Source organism: Periophthalmus magnuspinnatus, chromosome 3 (genome assembly GCF_009829125.3).
Source record: "Periophthalmus magnuspinnatus isolate fPerMag1 chromosome 3, fPerMag1.2.pri, whole genome shotgun sequence".
Taxonomy (NCBI): Eukaryota; Metazoa; Chordata; class Actinopteri; order Gobiiformes; family Gobiidae; genus Periophthalmus; species Periophthalmus magnuspinnatus.
The window spans coordinates 26,524,948-26,545,729 of NC_047128.1; the positions used below are offsets into that span (position 1 = coordinate 26,524,948).

General features: G+C 39.3%; 2 protein-coding genes across 6 annotated transcripts; both read right to left on the reverse strand.

Annotated features, from left to right (window-relative positions):
- Nucleotides 1-318: 318 nt before the first annotated feature.
- LOC117391222 (Wilms tumor protein 1-interacting protein homolog) lies at nt 319-20,484 on the reverse strand. Of its 5 annotated transcripts, XM_055232432.1 has the most exons (9): nt 20,462-20,484; nt 20,036-20,103; nt 12,533-12,634; nt 7,375-7,442; nt 6,221-6,283; nt 6,001-6,131; nt 5,831-5,882; nt 4,571-4,639; nt 2,072-3,350 (listed from the first exon to the last, which is right to left on the reverse strand). In XM_055232432.1, the coding sequence occupies exons 3-9, from the start codon at nt 12,576-12,578 to the stop codon at nt 3,195-3,197; spliced, it is 585 nt and encodes a 194-aa protein (XP_055088407.1). In that variant the 5' UTR covers nt 12,579-12,634; nt 20,036-20,103; nt 20,462-20,484; the 3' UTR covers nt 2,072-3,194. The 5 variants fall into 5 exon arrangements, with proteins under 5 accessions (XP_033844843.1, XP_055088407.1, XP_055088413.1 ...); XM_033988952.2 differs by lacking the exons at nt 20,036-20,103; nt 20,462-20,484 and adding an exon at nt 16,192-18,331 and having other exon boundaries at nt 319-3,350; XM_055232438.1 differs by lacking the exon at nt 20,036-20,103 and having other exon boundaries at nt 20,462-20,478.
- Nucleotides 18,660-20,514, reverse strand: sdr42e1 (short chain dehydrogenase/reductase family 42E, member 1). The gene is made up of 3 exons (XM_033991632.2): nt 20,462-20,514; nt 20,036-20,103; nt 18,660-19,801 (listed from the first exon to the last, which is right to left on the reverse strand). Exons 2-3 carry the CDS (start codon nt 20,089-20,091, stop codon nt 18,703-18,705), a joined length of 1,155 nt encoding a protein of 384 aa, XP_033847523.1. The 5' UTR covers nt 20,092-20,103; nt 20,462-20,514; the 3' UTR covers nt 18,660-18,702.
- Between the last annotated feature and the right edge of the window lie 268 nt (nt 20,515-20,782).

Genomic DNA, 20,782 nt, shown 5'->3' on the forward strand with positions numbered 1-20,782 from the left:
CTGCTTGTTGTTCTGCCCATACTGTACATTTTGTAGATACAACATTAACATTAGTCATTCGTCAAATTGAGAGTACTCATCAAATTGTTTTGTTTTTTCTTAAGCAGTTGCATGTCTTCTGAGAACATTGTTTCCTGAACGAGCTGAACATTCAAATCATGCTTTATGAACATTCATACTTCAATATTGATGTACAGCCACTCTGTTTTGGGAGCAATGTTGACTCCAAGTTTTTTTTTTTTAAGTATTTCTCTATGCACCATACTGTTGGAAGCAAAAGTAAAAAAATATATATATATATATAGACATGCCTTTTTTGTAGTTAGCTACAAAACCACTTTATTGAAAAAGCAGATTATGACATCTATAGTTAAACGATACATCCCAATTTTAATACATTAAATAACTTTTTATGTTTAGATAAATAGATCTAGGTTCCTTTTTATGAACCACCTAGTTATAGTCAAAATACAGCTATACAAAATATATGACCATCGTGGATGATAGAGGAAGCAGTGCTCTTCTTTCCAAATGATTTCCAACAGAAAATAAAAGCAACCTTTTCATTTATGGGACAATTAGCAATGTGCTCTAGATAAAATGCATAAAACGTGACATAATTTAACTGTATAGAGGATACACTCTGCTCCCTGTTTCCTGTTCAGAAAAGGCCAGTGTCGTCTTTCAGGCAGCACATATCATTAGACCCCTAGTTCCATGTAAATGGTTGTTTTGGAGATCAAAACACATAATAAATAAAAATAACAGAAACCTGCAGTATAATCTTTTAACTTAAGGGATCATGTGATATGTCTGCACTTTTTACAGTTCATTCATGTTTTGTGCCATATTTGAACCCCAACAAAAACATTATTGAGATGTTATAGTACAATTCTGGTAGAATGCCACAAACTTCTCTGAATATTGAATATTACATTTTTGGGAAGGATATACTCATTTTTGTCAATATTGCCAACCCTAGATGAAGGCAATGTTTTACCCTTTCCGTGTTACTTTACAAATACATGTCACAAGAGATAAACACTATTACATTCGAAAAGTTTTTGCAACATAAATGACAGTACTTTCATATAGCCTGTTTCAGTCTAATTATTTTACACATTCAGTAGTATTATTGAGACTTATCACAAAAGAGCGATTTGTGAATGATTATCATTTAACATTTATATAGCACCAGATACATTTTAAAATATGAGTCCAATGACTGGAATGTAACAAAATGCTGCATTATAGTAGACAAAGCAGACATGTTGGAGTCAATTCACTGGAAGCAGAGCTGCCCACTGAATACAGCGAGTGCTTGTACCATGGTCCTGCCACACTCACAAGCATACACATTCAGACATTTTTACAATATTACACATATTGGGATCAAAAGGAATGTCCAGAAGGTCAGCATAAAAACGTTAAAGGAGGCATATTATTTAGAATGTAATTTTAACCTTATTAAACAGTGTTTCCTCATCATGAACTTGCTCATAACGAGTTGTGTATTGATTGATTCAAGCATGTTTAAGTAATCCTGTATTGTCCTGCATTTGAGGCTTCAGTATTCAGAAAATGTCTGCTTTCACCTACTGCCCATCTTTGCTTACTGCTCTGTACTTAGTTGTGACTATAAGAAAAAAAGTCTGACTGTCATACAGGAGTCCAAAATATCACAACCAATTTCTACAATAAAACCACATGCAAATCTGCTTCTACGGTGAAATGTCACTATGAAGTGGCAAAGCCTATCCATTCTGCTTTGGGCCTGAAAGGAAGTCAGTGGGTCTTCTATTATGAGGTTTCCTTCAAACATTTGTTAAAGAAGAATCTTGTACTACCAGTCACATCCTTAAAAAATATTGTTTTTTTCTCGGACCACCACAGCCCAAAGTTTCAAGTTTCTTTTCCTCTTGTGTAGTTTTTGTCTTGCATATTCACACATACACATTCACATCTTCACTCTTACAAGATTTGTCCAGTTGACAGATTTAACTTCGTTGTTTGCTATTCACACATACACTCATTATATCCTGCAGCATACGTCCTCTTACATATATGCATACATTCACACAACCACCACCAAATAATAAGTAGGACTGTTTTGAAACATGGGTGGAACCAGCCACTACCTTCTGCCCCACAGCAGCAAATAAAACCAATGGCAGATTGGAGCCAGACAAAATGGACCTTTTAAGACATGTGTGGGGCTACTCATTTTTACCAGTGCTTGCTCAATGGAAAATCAGTATGTAAATATGCATGGAGCAGCTCTATCCAATGCTGGAGAGCCAATAACAGAAAATAATGCATTGTTGTAGTGTTCTCAGTTTGTTTTTACAATTTACTTAAGCTAAAAATGTTGCCGCTATTCCAACAGGCCTCTATCATACAGAATATCAGGCTAAAAGGGTATGTGTCCTGACGGTACCCCAGTAGACCCCAGCAGGCCTGGGTGCAGACCAAACCGACTGAAGGTGCATCTGAGTTTTTAAATGGTGCCTGGACCCCATTACCACAGGATACACATCATTTACGTCTTTTCAAGAAGAAACAAATGAGCCAAGTCAAAGTCAAGATCTGTATGTGGAAACATCTGCAAATATATAGTTTATATATTTCTATATAATATGACATACTATGTGCTTCTAGGCTTTTCTTTTTTAATAATAACATTATTAAGACACAGCATGTGACTCGTTCAAGTCTTGTTTAAGACCTTTAAGTGGAATGTCAGTCAGTTGTGAGCTTTGTGGTAGTGCAACTTGTGCTACTGTTATTGGGTGTAAGAGCATTATGCTAGCAGTTCATGTTGCTGTTAAAGACAGGCAGCTCTGAAGGCACATCTTGGTCATCCAGGGCCTGTCTGGTCCATACAGCTTTTAACTGATGGTATCAGTTGCCACAACACTGTTGGGACTGTGATATGTGATAAAAAAAAAAGGATGGTCTGTTATTTCTCCTCTGACCCAAACACATCCACTTCGAAGACAGAGGGTCAGAAGCCTTGACGTCACCATGGGCCTTTGGGTAAGCCCACATCCTTTAGAGGGATCACACTCCCCACGGAGGAATCAGGATCGTTTCCCCCAGTCCCATCATGAGACTGCTGTGGTGGGGCCATCCAGTCAGAAACTACACTGACTTTAACTGGAAATCCTGTGTGTGGAGCAGGGTGAAGTTGTTCCTCACAGTTCTGTGACATGGAGAGGGTAGCTGCTGGGAGGAGGAGAGCCCGAGACCTGGGACTGCAACTTCTGGATGTGACAGCTGTGACACAGGAGGTGGCCCTCCAGAGGATAACAGCGGTGGCCCTCCTCATCATTTAGTGGCAGACCACAGTCCTAAAATTACACAACAAAAATAGTAAGAGTCAGCTTTTAAACATATTATACATCATTACTAATTATTATTACTATTACAACATGACCTGGAAATTGCCCTTGAGGCAGTTGTCTCCTGGTTTAGTAGCCTAGACCAACTGCAAAGATTATTTTAAACAACTAGGTTTATTAATTAGGTTTGGACTGTAGCTTTTGTCTGTCCACTGGTGAACCACTCTTCAGAGTTTCATATAATAATTATCCAGTGCTTACATAATGGCCTGATTAGTTTAAACAAGTAAATGATGTTGCAGGAAAAGCATTTGCCTTTACTAAGACTCATTGTTTTGTTTTTTTTCTTAATGTTTCGCCACATACATTGGGAGCTCTGGGATTATACTTTACAATTTTGAGCATTAAAGTCAAAGTCTGATTTTCTTTTTTTTAAATTTTGGACATGACAATGATGGAAACACACCTACATACAAATGAATTTACTTTCACAATGATATAGAATTGTATTTTATTTCTTCAAAACTGCTAAGACACAGTATGCTTTCTTTAGGTATTTAGTATTTATATAAAAATATTTATTCATAATGTGTGTATATTGTCATTTTGTCCATTATAAACAATGTTGCTGATCAAAAACTGCTTAATATTATAAGAGACAGGCCCATTTACCTCTTAAAATAAATTGCAGAAGTGATGGCTTTTTACCTCTTCATAGTGGCATTTTACTGGCAAAAAGCAAATCATCATTTACTTGTTTTTATTGCTGCAAAAATGTCTGCGTAAATTTTTGAAATGTATACATATTACCTGGAGATTGAATTTTTGAAGTAAAGTTCAGAGTAAAGAGCAGAGTGCAGTTTAACAATCAATCAATTGAAATAGGCTTTTCCAAGCATGTTTGAGAAATTTTATAAAGCTGTAATAGATCACTAAAGTTATGTACCAAATGTTGTGCTTTTGTCACAGAGTAACAATGTTCTGTTGTCATTTTTACCAAAGACTTAAGTGGTGATACACTTTCTCCACAGACAATAGTCCAGTATAATTAGTTGTAGTTGAGACTCAGAGTGCTTGTGTGGATCAAATGTTGACCAGTAAGCAAAGACACACAAAACTCAAATAAATATTTAGAAGTGTGGACTTTCAGATGGGAGAATGCCCCAAACTTGGCCTGCCATCACACTATTCTTGTTAAGAGCAATGAAAACATGAAAGCAAATTCTCACCTCACAGTGATAGCACTCCACATGGTAGTCTCTGTCCATTGAGACCACTCGAATGGTCTCCTCTGAGCCCTGGAAAAAACACCAAACAAGATACATACATCATGTTACACCTACTCTGATGATGTAGTACAACTACATACAACTGAAATAAACTCTTGATAGAAAAAGAAAAGAAAGCAGTTCCTAATTGCAGCTTCTGTGTTTACCTTAGTAGTGGATGCAGATGGCGAGCAACAGTCTGATTTTGTCACAAAGTATTGCTTTAATACAAAATAAAATGTACTCATTTACAAGAACAACAGTTGGGTCAGACCCTTTCTGCAATTGCTAAATGCAGCTGGGTTTTATTTTATAAAGAGCTTAGCTGTTCTTTGGATAGACGCTACACGGCCAATGATCAAATAAAATGAAAGAGTTCAGCAACCAGCTCTTTCATTTTAGACCAAGCTGTGCCAAGTGAGTTTGTGTGACCATTTCCTCCCTCTGTGGACTACAGTGCAGTTGTCCAACAGCCCTACTGGGAAGGGTCTCATGGTTCGTTTGGTGCAGCTCCGGCACGGTCTAGCATGGTCTGTTTGGTGTGGCTCCCTCCAGCCAGGTTGTGTTTCCAAGTGCCCTGCAGGGCTCTGGGTCTATGGGCAGACTGCTGCTACGAGAGACACTGACGTCACCCAAACGTAACTCATGTTTTCTTAATAAATAAAATCTAAATTGTATCTGAATTATACTCGTAATTGTCAGCAATTCACAAAAAGTGTGACACGGTGAGACGAGGCTAAAGGTAGCATAAACACAAAACTTCTACTTTTTCTGCATGTATTTAATTTCTCTGTGCCTTTCCACCACTTTTCAGCATCTCTTTCTGTAATGCATTGGGTTTGGATCATATTAGATGCATTGTTTTTGCCTGACTCTATGTTCTCTTTTGTCCAATCACCTCATTCATGTTAACCATGCCTGGAGCGGTACTGTATTGACCCCAGACCCATCTTTGAACTTGTACCCTTCAGGGTCCACTTCAGACCCCTCAAACGAGGCAGTATGATCCACTTTAGACAGTGGAGACACTTGAGGCCTGTACCAATACTCCAAAGTGAACCAGAAGAAATGAGGCTTAAATTCTGGTCAGCTGATGCGATGCAAGAACTAAATGAAGTAACATTGTTCTTGAAGCCCCGGTTGCAAGAACAAAGTTCCAGCTTCTAATGAAGAAAGAAGTGGCCTTAAGTAAAAGCTACGATTTAACATAATGAATGTTACCTTGGCTGGAAGAATAGGCTGGTTGCAGGAGGCACACTTGGGCGCAAAAACCCTGTTACAGAAAAATAAGTCATATTACAAATTACTTTGATGATGGTATTGTCTGGTAGTTTCATTTCACAATTCACAATTGTGTACCTTGAGCTTAAGGACTAAAAAGTTGTACTTACGTGTGGTAGTCTTTGACACAGTAGATGTTATTTTCGACATCTACAGTGAATGGCACACCATCTAGACCCTCTTTACACACAACACAACGAAAACAGCCAGGGTGGTAGGACTTCCCTAAAGCTTGTAGGATCTACATGGCATGAATATAGGAACATTTTATATGATAAAGGACTGTGATGATAAAAAATAAATGTACCCTAATGTGTTGTCTATATTTACCATTTCCATGATGAGGTGACCACATACAAAGCACTTCTCAGCTGTCTGTTGGAAGCCAGAGTACTGTAGGAATAGAACCAGAATATTTAATGTTAGATATCTTTCCAGCGCAACCTCTTAAAATGTTTCAGAAGTCTTTTATGTGACTGGACTGAAGATGGGTCTCTGTGCCTCTATTCCCAATTGCTCCATTGGACTAAAGGATGGGTCAAATGCAGAGGACAAATTTCACTATGAAGACATTAAAGTGCCCCATGACCTTGATAAAAACACCACAGGCTACATCAACTTACTTTCTCTAAAACCACAAACAAGCAAATAATATGGTAACTATCTGCAGCACCGACACCTTAGTGTCCATCAGCTGATTGCCGAATGTATTTTGCGATTTAAATGGAATCGCGATTCAAATGGGCAGGCAGAGCCCCATGAGCCCCATGCGCTCACTTCACTTATACGTGGTGACCTTTTCTTTCACCTGTGGCCAAATACATTGTGAGGACTGTACATGCTGGTGGTGGAGGAGAAAAAGCTTTTTGAATAGACAGACCCAGGCTCGCCTGCGCAGAAGCAGAAGGAGACTTGCTAATAGGCTATTAAAATAATCCGAAGGTCCTCATCAGACGATATGTGATCGAACTCTTTTTTGCACAATTCCAAGTACTTTTACTGTCACCACGGATTGTAGGTCGGCCCAAGTTTGGCCATGTTCACCCCACACTCGCCCCGCTCCAGAGTGGAGTGGTTCCAAGACCTCCTGTTTCAAATGCTCTCAGACCGGCCGTTAACTGCGGTCCAGAATGCCAGGCGCATTTGGCTACACCCATTTGGCTACCCAAGGATCACCAGGTACAGTGCAATGTTGGGAAAAAAATGGAATCCCTCTCTTTTTTCTCGTCACCTCAATAACTGTATTTTAACAATGAATCAGAAATGTACATGTCACCGCCTGGTAGTCCAACCTGGGACCTTCTCACTGTGCAGCTGAAGCGCTAATTGCTCCACCTTTGTGCGGCCAAACCAGTTCATGAGTCAGATTGCTTTAGACCATTTTAGCATTGCTTCTCAAAGCAATGCTAAAGCTTCATGGACTCCTCCAGCTGAGATGGTCACCTGCAAACAAAACCATAGTAAACCTCAAAAAAGCAACCTACCAGAAAATCTTCCTCGCAATAGACCTTGCCATTGACATTGTAGAAAGCTTTGCCTCGTAGACGTCGTCCTGCAATGAACATTATTATTAAATGAACAAAAAAAACATGTTTTGACAGACACACTGCAACCACAAGTCCTTAGTCTATAAAAAGCATACTGGTTTAAATATAAAATTTATAAAATTGTTAAACTGGGAAATGTTGATACAACCTAATACAGTTTGAGACAGTATGTACGATTTGGAATAATATTTTATTTATTTTTATTTTATGTGACCTGTGTCCAAACCAAGTATAGCTTTTATGCATAACAAGTGCATTGCTGAACTAGTCTTGGTTACAAAAACACTGTATATAATGGTCAAGTTGTTTATAATTTGGTATTTTGTTGCTCAAGATAATTATACTAATGCAGTATATAATGAGAATGAAAAAAAAAAAAAAGTTTTGTGTCTATATTGTATTGTAGTTTCAGGCATGGCAACTCAGGCTCAGTTGTAATTATAGTACATTTAAAAAAAAAAAAAAATGGTATGAAAGTGGGCTTCATACAGTTCCTAAAATAAATGTTCTTTGGCTTCTAACCAACAGTCACGCAAACTTTACAGTTCCTTCCTTTAAATGCCTTTAGATTTAATTGTCATCCCAACCTGGCTGCCATTTGATTTAATGCATGTCCTGCCAAGGGAAATACAAAGGCTTACCTCCTCCTCTCTTTAACACTAAAATTTATGCAATCGCTGTATTTCACAGACAGACCCGAATGTCACTATGCTGGGAATGGCAATACATTAACACCCACATAAATGGCTGGAACAGCCCAGGAATGCTGTCCACACAATAGGTGAGACTTTTAAGACTTTGAGACAGAGAAGCAATTAGCATTTTGGTAGTGCTGTATAGAGAGACGAGCACAACTTTAGGAGAAATCTTGTGGTGGACACACTGGTAAATACAAGAGGAGCTCAGCTCAAGAGGAGAGGTGAGAGCAGCAGCAAGAGAGGTGTCCTGGGCGCTCGTTTATGGCCTGTGCTCTGGACTCTGAAAGGTGAACACAATGGCCTGGGCGCTCATGACTATGTGCAGCGCTACTTGGGGAGCGGGCTGACTGAGCAAACGGGGACATTCTTTCTGCCTGAGGTCACTAGCTGGTCCCATTCAACCCCCCCCACACCTCTCCTCCAGCACCCGCTCTCTGCCCAATGTCACAGAGGGACGACGGGAGGGAGAGAGGGAGGGATTCTTTGTGTTTTTGTCAGTCCTGCAGCACCCTACACCTACACATGCACAGCCCTCCTTTGCCATCTCTCATTTATGTGACTTTGTCCATCTTCAAAATCAAACAAGGCAGACTTAGTGGGATGTATTTATCTTGACAAACAATGATGAATCAGGTGATCAACATGATGCTTTATGGAGTCATAAAGTTACCATTTATTTTCCCAAACTACAGAGCGTTTTCCTTATTGCTAGGTCAGTCCTTAGGTTGGGTCTAAACATGTTCTGGATAGAGCATTTCCTGTGTCACCAAGATGTTTCAACTGCGATTCAGAATGCACCACTTTATGGCTTTTTGACTATTTTTTGTGTTATACAAAAGAACACAAAAACTACAAGATGATCAAAATACATTCTCTGGGTGATTAAAAAAAATTATGATAAGGTTATGGGTTAGTCGACAAAAAAAAAAAAGTTTTTCCTCTTGTTAGTATATTTAGTAGGACCCTGTGTGCTAAAAATGCTTTAATGGTTAGTAAATGCCTTGGCTAGAAGTGCATTTTATTGCTGCATGATAGCAAACAATAAAAAGCAGCTACATAGACCTAGTATTTCTGTCAGTTTCTACCCACAATATTACGATGATGTGGATATTGTTGATCCCCCACAAATACGTTACTCAATAGTCAAGACTGAGGAACAATGAGAAAATGAATGAGAATTTTCAAATCCCTGACCAGACAAAATGCTTTTCCTATTCTTTACAAAGAGGGCCAGTGTTATCTCCCAGAGTTCAGATGGGCATGATTGTCAGGTGGATTAACTAATCAAAGAAATGCACAGTACATTTGAATCAAAACAAACATGGCTGGCTGTGAGGGAAATGAAAGAAAAAAACTGGACTGAGAAATAGTGTGATGTCAGTTATTAAATGCAGCTTGTTAGAGGTGAGACAGGTTTGAATTTGTTGTAATGATAGATGACCATTGTCACTGGAAAAAACTAAACCTGACTGCACAGCTCAGTCTGAATTTGGCCTGAGAAGATGCTTGGATTTCGGGATAATGTTTGCCTGCTGCCAGCATCTGAATTACTAAAACAGAAATTAGTCAGCAGCCTCACAAAAGTCTGTAAGCTGATATCTGTCTGGAACTGAAGTATTTATGTGTTGAAGCAATGCTTATTTTATCAGCATCTGCCTAAATGGAAATACTGTATGTTTAAAGAATAAGTTCAAATGAGGAATTATAGTTCTTGTCATAATTGTGACAAGAGGCAGAAGATGCAGTTATACATTCGTGCATAAACGCAGCCTAATGTTTGACATCTGTAATATCATGATTGACTTAAAATGGGACAGACCATGAACAAGAACTATAAATGATTTGCAGAATGATTGAAGAATAGAATGCAGACTCAAGAAAAAAAACATGTCAAAAAGCCGATAAACTGAAGATATTTATATTAATTATTTTTCTTTTGTTCTTGTGATAAAAATGTAAGATCTCACATATGGCATTTTAAATGTTGTGTTGACATGCTTGGAAAAAAAGTTTGAAACAAATCAACAGCTCTTTTTAGTATATTGTTCTGCAGCACATCAGCCAAACTCAATGCATTACACAGAGCTCAATCCCTCCTTTCCAAGTGTTTCTCCCCAAAATCATCTTACTGCTACATAATTCTTTGAATGTGGTACTGTGTCTGGTGGCACGGTCTGTGCCACTTCTGTTTAGAGGGTCCTATACCGATACTTGTTCAAATGATTATCTAGTAACTGTGCTAGTTTTATAATCAATTAGTATCTGTACATTGATATTTAACTTTAAGTTTCAGGTATGAATTATAGTTTATTTTATTTACAAAACATTGGGTTTGGATAACATCACCTGCTCACAGATCCCTTGGACCTTGACCATTAACCCAAACGTACTGCACTGTGCGGACACTGCCTGAACCCAAAAGCCTATGGTAAAGTGCCTATTGAGTTCCTCTGAGGAAGGCCAGCTGAAGTGGAGGGGGTAGTTTTTGCATTCTTGGCCATTTCATGAAAAAGGGTGCAACCATGGGAGTAAGCCAAGAGAGGGCTCAATTATGCATGGTTAAACAAAGCCCAAGGCTACCAGAGAGCCATGTATCAGCAAACTTAGCCAGACCCTGCAGTCCTGGATCCTACAGGAAACCACACTAGAGGCACATTGACTCAAGCTTAATTTTGTTAGATTTAGCTATCCTTTTAAAGCCTTTACTTTTAAAGCGTAACTTAAAACATCTGCATTCACAGGAGGTCAGATAAATATACAAAACTGACATCACTAAATAAACCCTCTAGAAAAGTGAGTGTGTATCTTTCTATGTGGCAGCCGGGGTGTCCAAGGCAAATTTACTTTGGGAGTCGGGACAAATAAAGTAATCTTGATATAATCATGTTATTGACTTTATCCATATTCTTTGGGCTTATTCTCGGCTGTTCACTCATAAAATGAAGTCAGAATATATGACATCAATGAAATTAAAGTTAAAAAGCAAGTAGTTAGTAAAAAGTTTATATTATGAGAATGATTCAATCTTCAGATCCACCTTTACCGGGACAGAATCAAACTCAACAACTTCAGCAATTGGACACTAGGCATTCGACCCCTCTTTCTTCAGACACAATAAATGGGGAAGTATGTGGCTCCGATTACATGTAAATTATAGGCGGTTCATCCAGTGCCTGCGGGGGTGGGGTGGCGGAACGTTATCCATGTATGGAACACATATGAATGGACATAACCTGGCTAAAAAGCTTTCTCTAGACATCTTCCTCTTGTTTGGCCAGGAAACAGAAGAGGGGGACTGGAGTCAGGTGACAGGAACATTACTGACACAATTCATACACGTCGACTTTAGGAGCAGATTTAAAGGTGCTGTACTTGATTTTTACCATCTTATGTAAAAAGATAAGTTTCTAAGCGCATTTCACAACTTTCAGAGGATGGGACAGAGTTTGGGTGTCTTGTCACAACCCGTCTTACTAATAATGTAGCAGCATGCTTCAGTCGGAAAAGCTGAACTTTTACATATGTTCTCGACACATCAGACAACCAGGAGACTCCCTCAGATATGACGTGTTGATGATGTAACCATCAAAGACTGGACTAGCTTTATCCCATGAGGGTGTGTCATCCAGGCAGGGGTCAGCTCTATGTCCCCATGTTTGTCAGACATTTTTGAAAAAAATGGTTCCAGGTTCTGACAGCTCTTTGTTCACATTTGTTTGGGTTGTAGGGTAATAGTTAAGGTTAGTGCCAGGGTGAGAGTAGGGGTTATGGGTACATCTCTGGCATGTTCGTGTCATATGATCTTGCACTCTGAGGACCTCAGGGACCAGCCTGGTACCCAGAGTCAGGACTAAACATGGGAAATCAGTGTTTCAGTTTTATACAGCTAAAATCTTACTGAAGATCTGTGACAGGCTTCTACATTGACAATGTTCTATCCAGGTACATATTTATTCTGCGCGCTTCTATTTTATTGTAAATTTTATAATGATTATTTATGTTTTGATTTGGTTGTACTGCGATTCTAATGTCTTTCTTATTCTGTAAAGCTATTTGAATTGCTTTGTGCACAAATTGTGCTAAACAAATAAACTTGCCCTGCCTTGGATTATCATTTAAATGTGAGAGGACAATGGGAACATAGAGCCATGGCAACATATAGCCTGGTTGGTATAGTTTTATCCTTAAAAGCCAAAATGCTATAAAAGCTTTTCAACTTTTAACAAATGACGTGTCTCTGTTTTTGCCTGATTTTTATGAAACGTGTGCAGCCAAAATAATTAATTTAAATCTATTATTGTAAATTATATTAAAATCTCACCTCATGGGTCCAATCTTGTGTCTTGTGCCCACCCCTAATGGTCATACAGCTTTTAAAGCAGTTAAATTGAACTTACCGCAAGAGCAGCAGGTGAAGCAATTTGTGTGGTACAAATTGCCCATGGCCTGGCATGCTTGACTCGCTCCATATACACCCTTACCACACTTTACGCAGATTCCTGTTAAAGGCAAAAAGTTATAATAGTTATAACAATAGGCAATACAAGCAATACAAACATTTGCCAATGAGTAAGTAATGAATCAGTAATAATATTGTTTAAAGTTTATGGGATTTGTAGGGCTTTGTGAAACAAAACATTTCCTTGTCAAACTGTTGTAGTTATTTTTTTATTTTTTGTAGGATTTGTCCAGGACAAATGTTATGAAATGTTAATTACATGGTTATTAACATTCATGTTAAATGCTACATCAGTACATTCATCTAAACAGGGCTCTAAGCAATCATGTTTTCTAATGAAACTCTGATGTAGTCATTTACCAAAACGGCCCCATTTTTTCAGTTTGTGAGATTGATATGTATAACCCTCTGGATAGAGTTCTACACATCAATCTAGAATAGATCTAGCTCAAAGTATTCAGAACCAATGATTGGAATGTTCAAACAAATACTTCACGTTGATTAGTCAAAGCATTACAGCAGCGGAACAAGCCAAAAAAAATCAGACTTTTGTTAAACCGAGTTGAGAGAATAGCACAGGTGTCTTACCCTTCCACAAATGCTCAAAGCACATCCCTCTACGCATTTTTCAAAAACAACATTTCCGCTAAAATAGGCTGAAGTACGAATGTTGTGCTGCCATGTTTGTTTTGGTTTGTTCGGCGTCAGCTTCCACAGGAACCACAGTGCTGCCCTGTGATTGGTCAGTTTCCGATCACATACAAATGCGTCAGCTGGAGCTGAACAAGACAGATTCTCAAGAGTTTGCGAACTTGCAAAAATCGTACGAATTTGTCTTGCACGCAAATCTAGATGTTTGGTGGCTAATTCTCATTGTAAAGGCTTTAAACCCAATGTATGGAGTTTTACCAGCCTTTAGAATAAGTAATAAAGAACTTACATAATGGAGTTACAATTAATAAAATTTGTGAAAAGCTGTAAAATTATGAGCAAGTGAAAGCTCTTCTCCAGGTCAAGTACAATTTGGGTTTGTGGAGATTCAAATCTGTTCACAGTAAGAACGCATGGTTTTCTACATTTTCCTGTGCAATAAAAACATCTCAAATGAAAGTACATGATTTTATTTTAGTCTGTTTTTAGATGAAAAGTTATGAGTTGAAAAGAAAGCAATTATACAGAATATCCCACAGTAAAAGTAATGCCACAAAAAGACAATGACCCTCCAGCCCAATCCTGTGTGCATTTGTTCAGCAGTCACCATGTTTGTTGAATCAGGCCGGGCTACTGCCATAATGCCCTTCTAAATTCTGGGCAGGTGATCAGACTTGACCCCCACCAACTATGTCTGGCCTGCTGGTCGGAATCGTGTGCCAAGTGTCTGGAGCTGCCTGACACCCTGCTGGCTGGTTAATGAAGGGCTTTGTGGGGAGGTGGGGGTGGATGGGAGATGCAATAGGTAATGGAGGGGATGCTATTTACTGCAGCCTTGTACTGGACCAGCAGTTGATTTGCCCACCACCTGAGAATGCCTCAATTGTTTTTTTTACTGACAAGTGCAGGTTTTGCGCAGCACTATTATCGCACACACAGAGGGTTTCAAACACATACAAGCCATGTTTCAGTTACAAGAAGATTTCTTAAGAGTCCATTATATTTGACCTATATGCCAATTAATTATTGTAAACAACAACACTTTTACAATTACTTGACAATGCCACCATGACCAAACACATACTTTCAATAGCTTTATGACATCAAAATGATGAAGTCAATGTAATATCCAGATAAAAATAATAATTAAAAATAAATAAATGTTTACTTTTTTGGAGCATAGACTTGACTTATTTTGTCACTATTATGTATTTACTTCTTAGGATTCTAGTGTGACCTGAGACTATGTCTGTCTGATAATTACTACAAAGTAACTTGGTAATACAAAAAAAAAAAAAAAAATTATATATATATATATATATATATATATATATATATATATATATATATATATATATATATATATATATATATATATATATATATATATATTCCCCTCACATTGATGGATCAGGATTTTCTGTTTACAATACAGACTTTTACTAATAAAATATATATTTTACATATCATCATAATTTAATAATAAAAATGTATTTCTTCCTTAAAAGTCTGAACTCTGACTAAATCTTGCTCTACAATCACAACTGGTCCTGATGAAAACATTTTGCTCATTCTCAGTATATGGATGGGCCATGCCTCATGTGAGAGCTCAGAACCTCCAGAATTCATTCACTCAGCAGCAGAGGCTGCACTAGCACCGATTACTGATTGACTGAAGGCACTGGTTTAGGTAGTAACTATTCAGATCATGAAGGTAATTTTAGGTTTATTGTCCAAATGGCTTATTAATAGGATCTGGCAAACAAAAGTAGCTCAACCTGCTTTCAGATTGGACTGAGAGCCGAAAAAAATGAAAATGAGAACCTAACCATCAGGTTCAATGTTTTTATAATCAAGAATAGGCCAAATTTGTTTTCAGTAAATGAGATTTGATTTATGTTAAAATACAGAAACTGACTACTTAAGTGTTTCATTGTGCAAATCTTTTCTTGCTGCAGTTTTCTCACAGTATGGTTAGGGTTTGCTGGGATTCTCATGCTTTAGGGCTATTATTTTACTGGAAAATAGTGGTCTTCAAAAAAGTAATTTATTGTGATATTTTTTTGTAGCAAAAGATCGCACCTTTTCTTTTTTTAATGTCACAGGCACAAGTAATCACTATAACCCTGGCAAGCACTGCTCTATGGCCCAAAATACAGATTTGGCAGTTATATTCACTGTTGCTAAGGAAACAGCCCCCATTGGATGGTCCTTACGCTCGCTTACTTCCTCAATGTTTTTCAGTCTTTTGGCTTTACTCCTTTATCTCTAGTACTTAATCGTGCCCATGCCTCTCCCACCTGCCCTACATCAATGGGTGCCCCAGCTCGGAGTAAGTGCAACCATCCAACAGCCCATAATTTTGTGAAATGACCATTAGTCTGGCTTGCCATTCAAACATGGACAGCTACCTTGTCAGGACTTGTTTAGCTCATTTCTCAAGCCAACCAAGTCAAAAAGTTAAAGGCAAGTGCAAAAAACTACTACTAATTCAGCAAACAACAACCAAGCAATAAAGTTTTTTTTGTTTTGTTAATGAAGTGTAGTCAATGTGACCCAGTGTGAGGTGACCCTGTAATAGGTGTTATTGAGCATACTGTAAATCAGACTAAAACCATCGTGTCACCACACTAGGTATAAAGAAAAAAAATCTTTGGTTTAAGAGTGACACACTGAAGACAAGTACACTATTCCATCTCCCTTCAATAGTGCTTACTCATTCAAAGGTAATTTCTCAGCTGTTATAGTGACAATAAATTATTTATTTAAAATATATAAATAGAATAGGAGTACTTCCTTACACTGTTTTATAACATGTCTGCATGTGCTACAATGTTTTAAGTATTAGTTCACTCAGAGGAGGGTAAGGAGAATGGACTAGGAAAAGGAAAATTAGTGCAAGAATTCAATAATCCCAGACCCTGATCCAAAACCGGAATTACCTACCAAAATATTCCTTTTTTATGTGCATTTCCAACTCCTTCTCCAGTTCCAGTGTGAGCGCCTCTAGCCGCTTCTCAGCCTGGCTGGGTCCGTTTTCCCTACTGGGTGTCACCTGGTAGGGAAGTTTCACCCTCTGGACCGTGGACTTCGTGCTGTAACCAACTACTGAGGATGTCCCGCCAATCGTCTCCCCAGTGCCACAGGACAGCTGCTGCGGATCTGGAACTGGCAAAAGTCCTTGCAGGTGCACACGAGCCTGAAGGCCACTTGAGTCCCCATAATCCTGCAGAAGCGTGTCCTCCTGTAAACTGGTGCCCAGCATAGATGAACGGGGCGAGGGCATTTGCAAGTCCGGGTAAGTGCTCATTGACCCCCTAGAGCTGCGGGAACTCCTGGAGCTGTGACTGGAGATACTGGAACGGGGACTAGCTACACAGTTAACAGTGGGTCCTGGTCGCGAAGTCCCATCCTGACTGCAGATGCTGGATCGGGGGCTGGCCAGCGGTGGCGCGTGTAAAATGCCCCCCTCCAAGTCGTGGTTGAGCATGGGCCCATAGCGGGAGTCAGAGTAGCTTGATCTGGGGCTGGTAGTGAAGGAGTATTGGCTGGCTGTGCTGGACCGGGGGCTAGTATGCCTCTGGTCGTAACCCATACTTATCCCACTGGTGCGATTACTACTGGGCTTACTGCAACAGTCACAGCTGTTTACACTGGCCCGTGGGCTAGATTGTTTACTTGTGTCGCTAGCGCTGCTTGCATAGCTAGACCTAGGACTAATTATGCCGTTTCCCTCACAGTGAACTAAACTAGATCTAGGACTCGTGTACCTGTCCTGGCCCGGGACCACAAGACTCGTCCGAGGACTGCTAATGCTTGACCTGGGACTGGCGTGCTTGCTTTGCTCTTGAGAGGACAGAGAAGACGCCAGACTGGATCGTGGGCTGGTTGCATTGTACTTGCAGTCGTGATTGCTCGTAATACATACGCTGTTGCACCTGTTGCTGGACACTGCCGCTGGTTTGTTGAGTGAGACACCGTCAAAAGAGGAGCCGGTGCTGTACCTGTGGCCCAACACTTCCAGAGAATACCTCCGATGTCTCTCGCCTGTGTAACACGGCAGGGCTACTTCAGACTGGGCGCAACAACCCTCTTCCCCGTACACTGTGTCTCCTTGAGGCGCACAAAAATCCGCAGACACAGCCCGGTTACAGTTCACTGGCCGCACCGGAGCAGCATTGTACACTTTACTTCCACATGTAAAATTCTCCACTGTGTGATGTTGCTGGAGAAGCACAGACGTTCCGTTCATTGGTGCACTTGTATGCTCAACATTAGGAGCAGGGAAGTCCAACTCTCTTCTCGTATTGTACATCCCATCATTGTATGCATCATACAAGGAAAGGTCCTCCATCAGATTAGTGGTCCTTAGTCCTAAATCCTCCTGATAGTGCTCCATGTTGCACCTCCGAAGCTTCAAACAAGTTGTGTGTGCTCCGATGTCCAACAAGCTAGCACCGCGAAGCGCTAATTACGTTTCACATGGAAATCAAAACAAAACGCGGAGGTACACCCGCTGCTCATTTAAGGAAAGTCGCCTGTTTCCAGTATGTGTCATCGTTGTACACATCGTCTTCCTTTGCTCGGCAACGTCCAGTGGAAAAAACAAACTCTTTCTTACCGTTTCAGCCGGCAGGATACGTTTGTCAACTTCGGTTTTTGTTAAGTTGAAAGGTCTTTACAGTCAACGGCGCGCTGCGCGGAGGAATTTCTCCTTGTTAGTTTTTGCACCAATTTCATTTGTCCACGGTTTGCTTCAAAGGCACGTTAGGTACAAATGTATGTGTAATGCATGTAACCGGCATGTGCACGTTTCGAAATAATAAAGGATCCCAAAATGCAAACAAATGCCAATTCATTCAAGGGACTTTTTTGTGTGACAGGAATGCGAGGATGGAGACTGGGTGTACTGCGCCTCTGTGGAATGTGGTTAATGCTGCAGAGAAACAATGATTGCGACCAACTCAGCAAGGGGCTGCCGGCTTTAAAAAGAGAAAACTTTAGGAAATAAAGGGGACGTCTGCATTCATCCAGGCAAACTAAAAATGAAACACAAAGCACACCTCACCTGATACGACTTCTTAATAGGGGACCAGCTCAAGTTTGTTTACCTTTTACAACGGAGACAGCCCATTCTATAATTTGGGAAAATGCGTTCCACGCCATCTAACAACACTATATTGTTAATATATTTTAAATTGAATAGTCAACAGAGCATTAAGTTATAACTATTCAGTGCAATTACAATTGTAATGGCAGTATGGTCAAACAAGGGTCATGCATCAAGCTAACAATGAACAACATTTTATAGTAACATTTATTCAGAGTTAACAATAACCAATACATGCATACACAATGCATTATATTGGCATGAAATTACATTGTGCGAATGTCTACATACAGTATAATAATTTGATTTATCTTGTTTATCAAATTAAAAAAGTTAAATACAATTCATCAACTACCAGCTACCGGAAGAAAAGACAGTATTATAGCAGCAAATGCAGTAACGAATAACACATTTAGCATAAATTGACCAAATCCAGAGCTTTGCACCTTTCTCCCATGGCCTCGACTTTTGAACCAATGGACAACTTCATCAAGGTCATATTTGTGCGGCTTATATCCCAATTCTGACATAGCCTTGGCCATGCTAAAGTAATGTGTCACACCGGTTTTGTACACTTCTGTACGGGTCAGAAGGGGTTGGAAGTTATAGAAAGGGCCAATCACATAATGAATCATCTCTATAAGAAATGCAATGTAATAAATCAGAGTCACTGGCAAACGCAGTTTTGGAAAAGAGTATCCTAATCCCTCAACGAGTGGTCGAAAAAATTCAAAATTGTTGACAGGTTGGCCATCAGAAATAAAGTAGGCTTTACCAGCTGAAAGATGGTGTTTTTCTGCAGACAGAGCCTCAGCGGCCAGTATATGTGCTAACACCAAGTTATCCACATGCACAAACTCCACGAGGCTGTTAGGTTTCCCGTAAACAAACCTGAAAATCCCCTTCTCAATGTAACTTACAACCCTTGGTAAGTGCCTCTGCTCCCCAGGACCGTAAATGCCAGCGGATCTTAATGCGCATGTTCTTAACACCCCAGAACCATCTTGTAGCACTGTCCCATTGGCTTTTAATACAGCCATTTCTGCCAGGGACTTGGTTCTGGAGTAGTGGTCTGGATGAAGGTGGAGAGGAAGATAAGGAAGACTTTCATCTCCATTCTCTATTTCTTGGCCACCAAACACCACATTGAATGTACTAGTGTACACTAGTCTAGAGACACCATGCTCAACACAAGCCTTTAGGACATTTTGTGTGCCTTGGACATTCACAGCTTCAATTAACTGCCAATTAAGTTGTTCTCTGCCTGACATGCCATAGGAAGCAATGTGAAACACACAATCCACATTTGTGACAGCTCTCTCGACTTGTGCATAGTCTCTCACATCACCTTGCAAAAATATAACATTCTTTGGCAGGTCTTGCACGGGTAGAGCGGTGTCAAGCAGAGTAACCCTGGCCCCTTTTTCCTGGAGGGTGCACGCTAATCTGTAGGGTTAAACACAATTTAACATCAATTAGTTAAATCCAACAAAAACATTTAATTAAGTAACACTGCACATACACACACACACACAAAAGAAACGTTACATTGTCACATTGGTAGTTATGCTAACACTAGCATGAAGCGAAATTTAAAATTAGTGTGACAACGCCACCTTGTTGATGAATTATTTATTGCGCCAATTTATGTTGACTGTTGAAGCATAAAATACAACCTACCGGTAACCAAAATATCCACATCCACCCGTTATCAACACCGAAAAAGAAAGGTCCATATTAAATCAACTCTGAAATAACAACATAAAAGCAACTTAGGCTTTGCAGCAAAAGTTAAACTAACGTTAACGTTATGTTAAATCACATAGGACGCTAGCTAAACGAGAAACACATTGTGCAAACACCAAACATGCATTCAACCAATCAATAAATCCATATCAAAGTAAGGCAATCTGAAAAGGAAATGACAATCAGTTAAGCAATGCGCTAACGTCAATCTCTCTCAATCTCTCAATCAATTATTTCATAGTTTCGGTACATAGTGTTAGCTCTAAGTAAACGTCCAAAATAACCAACTAAACGAAAACCATACAAGATATTAATGATCACTTCTAACAAATCCAAATCTTCCTATCAGTGCTATACTACCTGGTAAATTTCGCACACGTTGTCCGTATGACAAGCTGCAGTACCATTCCAGTCGCGAGTGAGACTGAAACCGGAAGTATTAATGTTTTTTTTTTTTTTTTTTTTTTACGTTTACCTTTGAACACAAAAGTACATTTTGGGGAAAAATCATGCTTTACGATTAGATTAACTAATGCATTTATTTATATCAACTGTAAAAAAAACAAACAAACAAAACAAAAAAAAAACAAAAAAAAAACCGAGCCATTAATAACATTGTTCGTATTTTATTCTGAAAGACTTCTTGAGTTCTTGGGTCTTTCCGGTGTGCGTTTGTTCTAC

Coding starts and splice junctions, on each gene's coding strand:
- LOC117391222 (XM_033988952.2), bottom strand. CDS start 17,644: ATGGAGCACTATCAGGAGGATTTAGGACTAAGGACCACTAATCTGATG. Junction 5,883..6,000: donor TGTGTCAAAGACTACCACAC/GTAAGTACAACT, acceptor TTTCTGTAACAG/GGTTTTTGCGCCCAAGTGTG. Junction 4,640..5,830: donor AGCCTATTCTTCCAGCCAAG/GTAACATTCATT, acceptor TGTTTTTTCCAG/GGCTCAGAGGAGACCATTCG.
- sdr42e1 (XM_033991632.2), bottom strand. CDS start 20,091: ATGGACCTTTCTTTTTCGGTGTTGATAACGGGTGGATGTGGATATTTT. Junction 19,802..20,035: donor TGTGGATATTTTGGTTACCG/GTAGGTTGTATT, acceptor TTAACCCTACAG/ATTAGCGTGCACCCTCCAGG.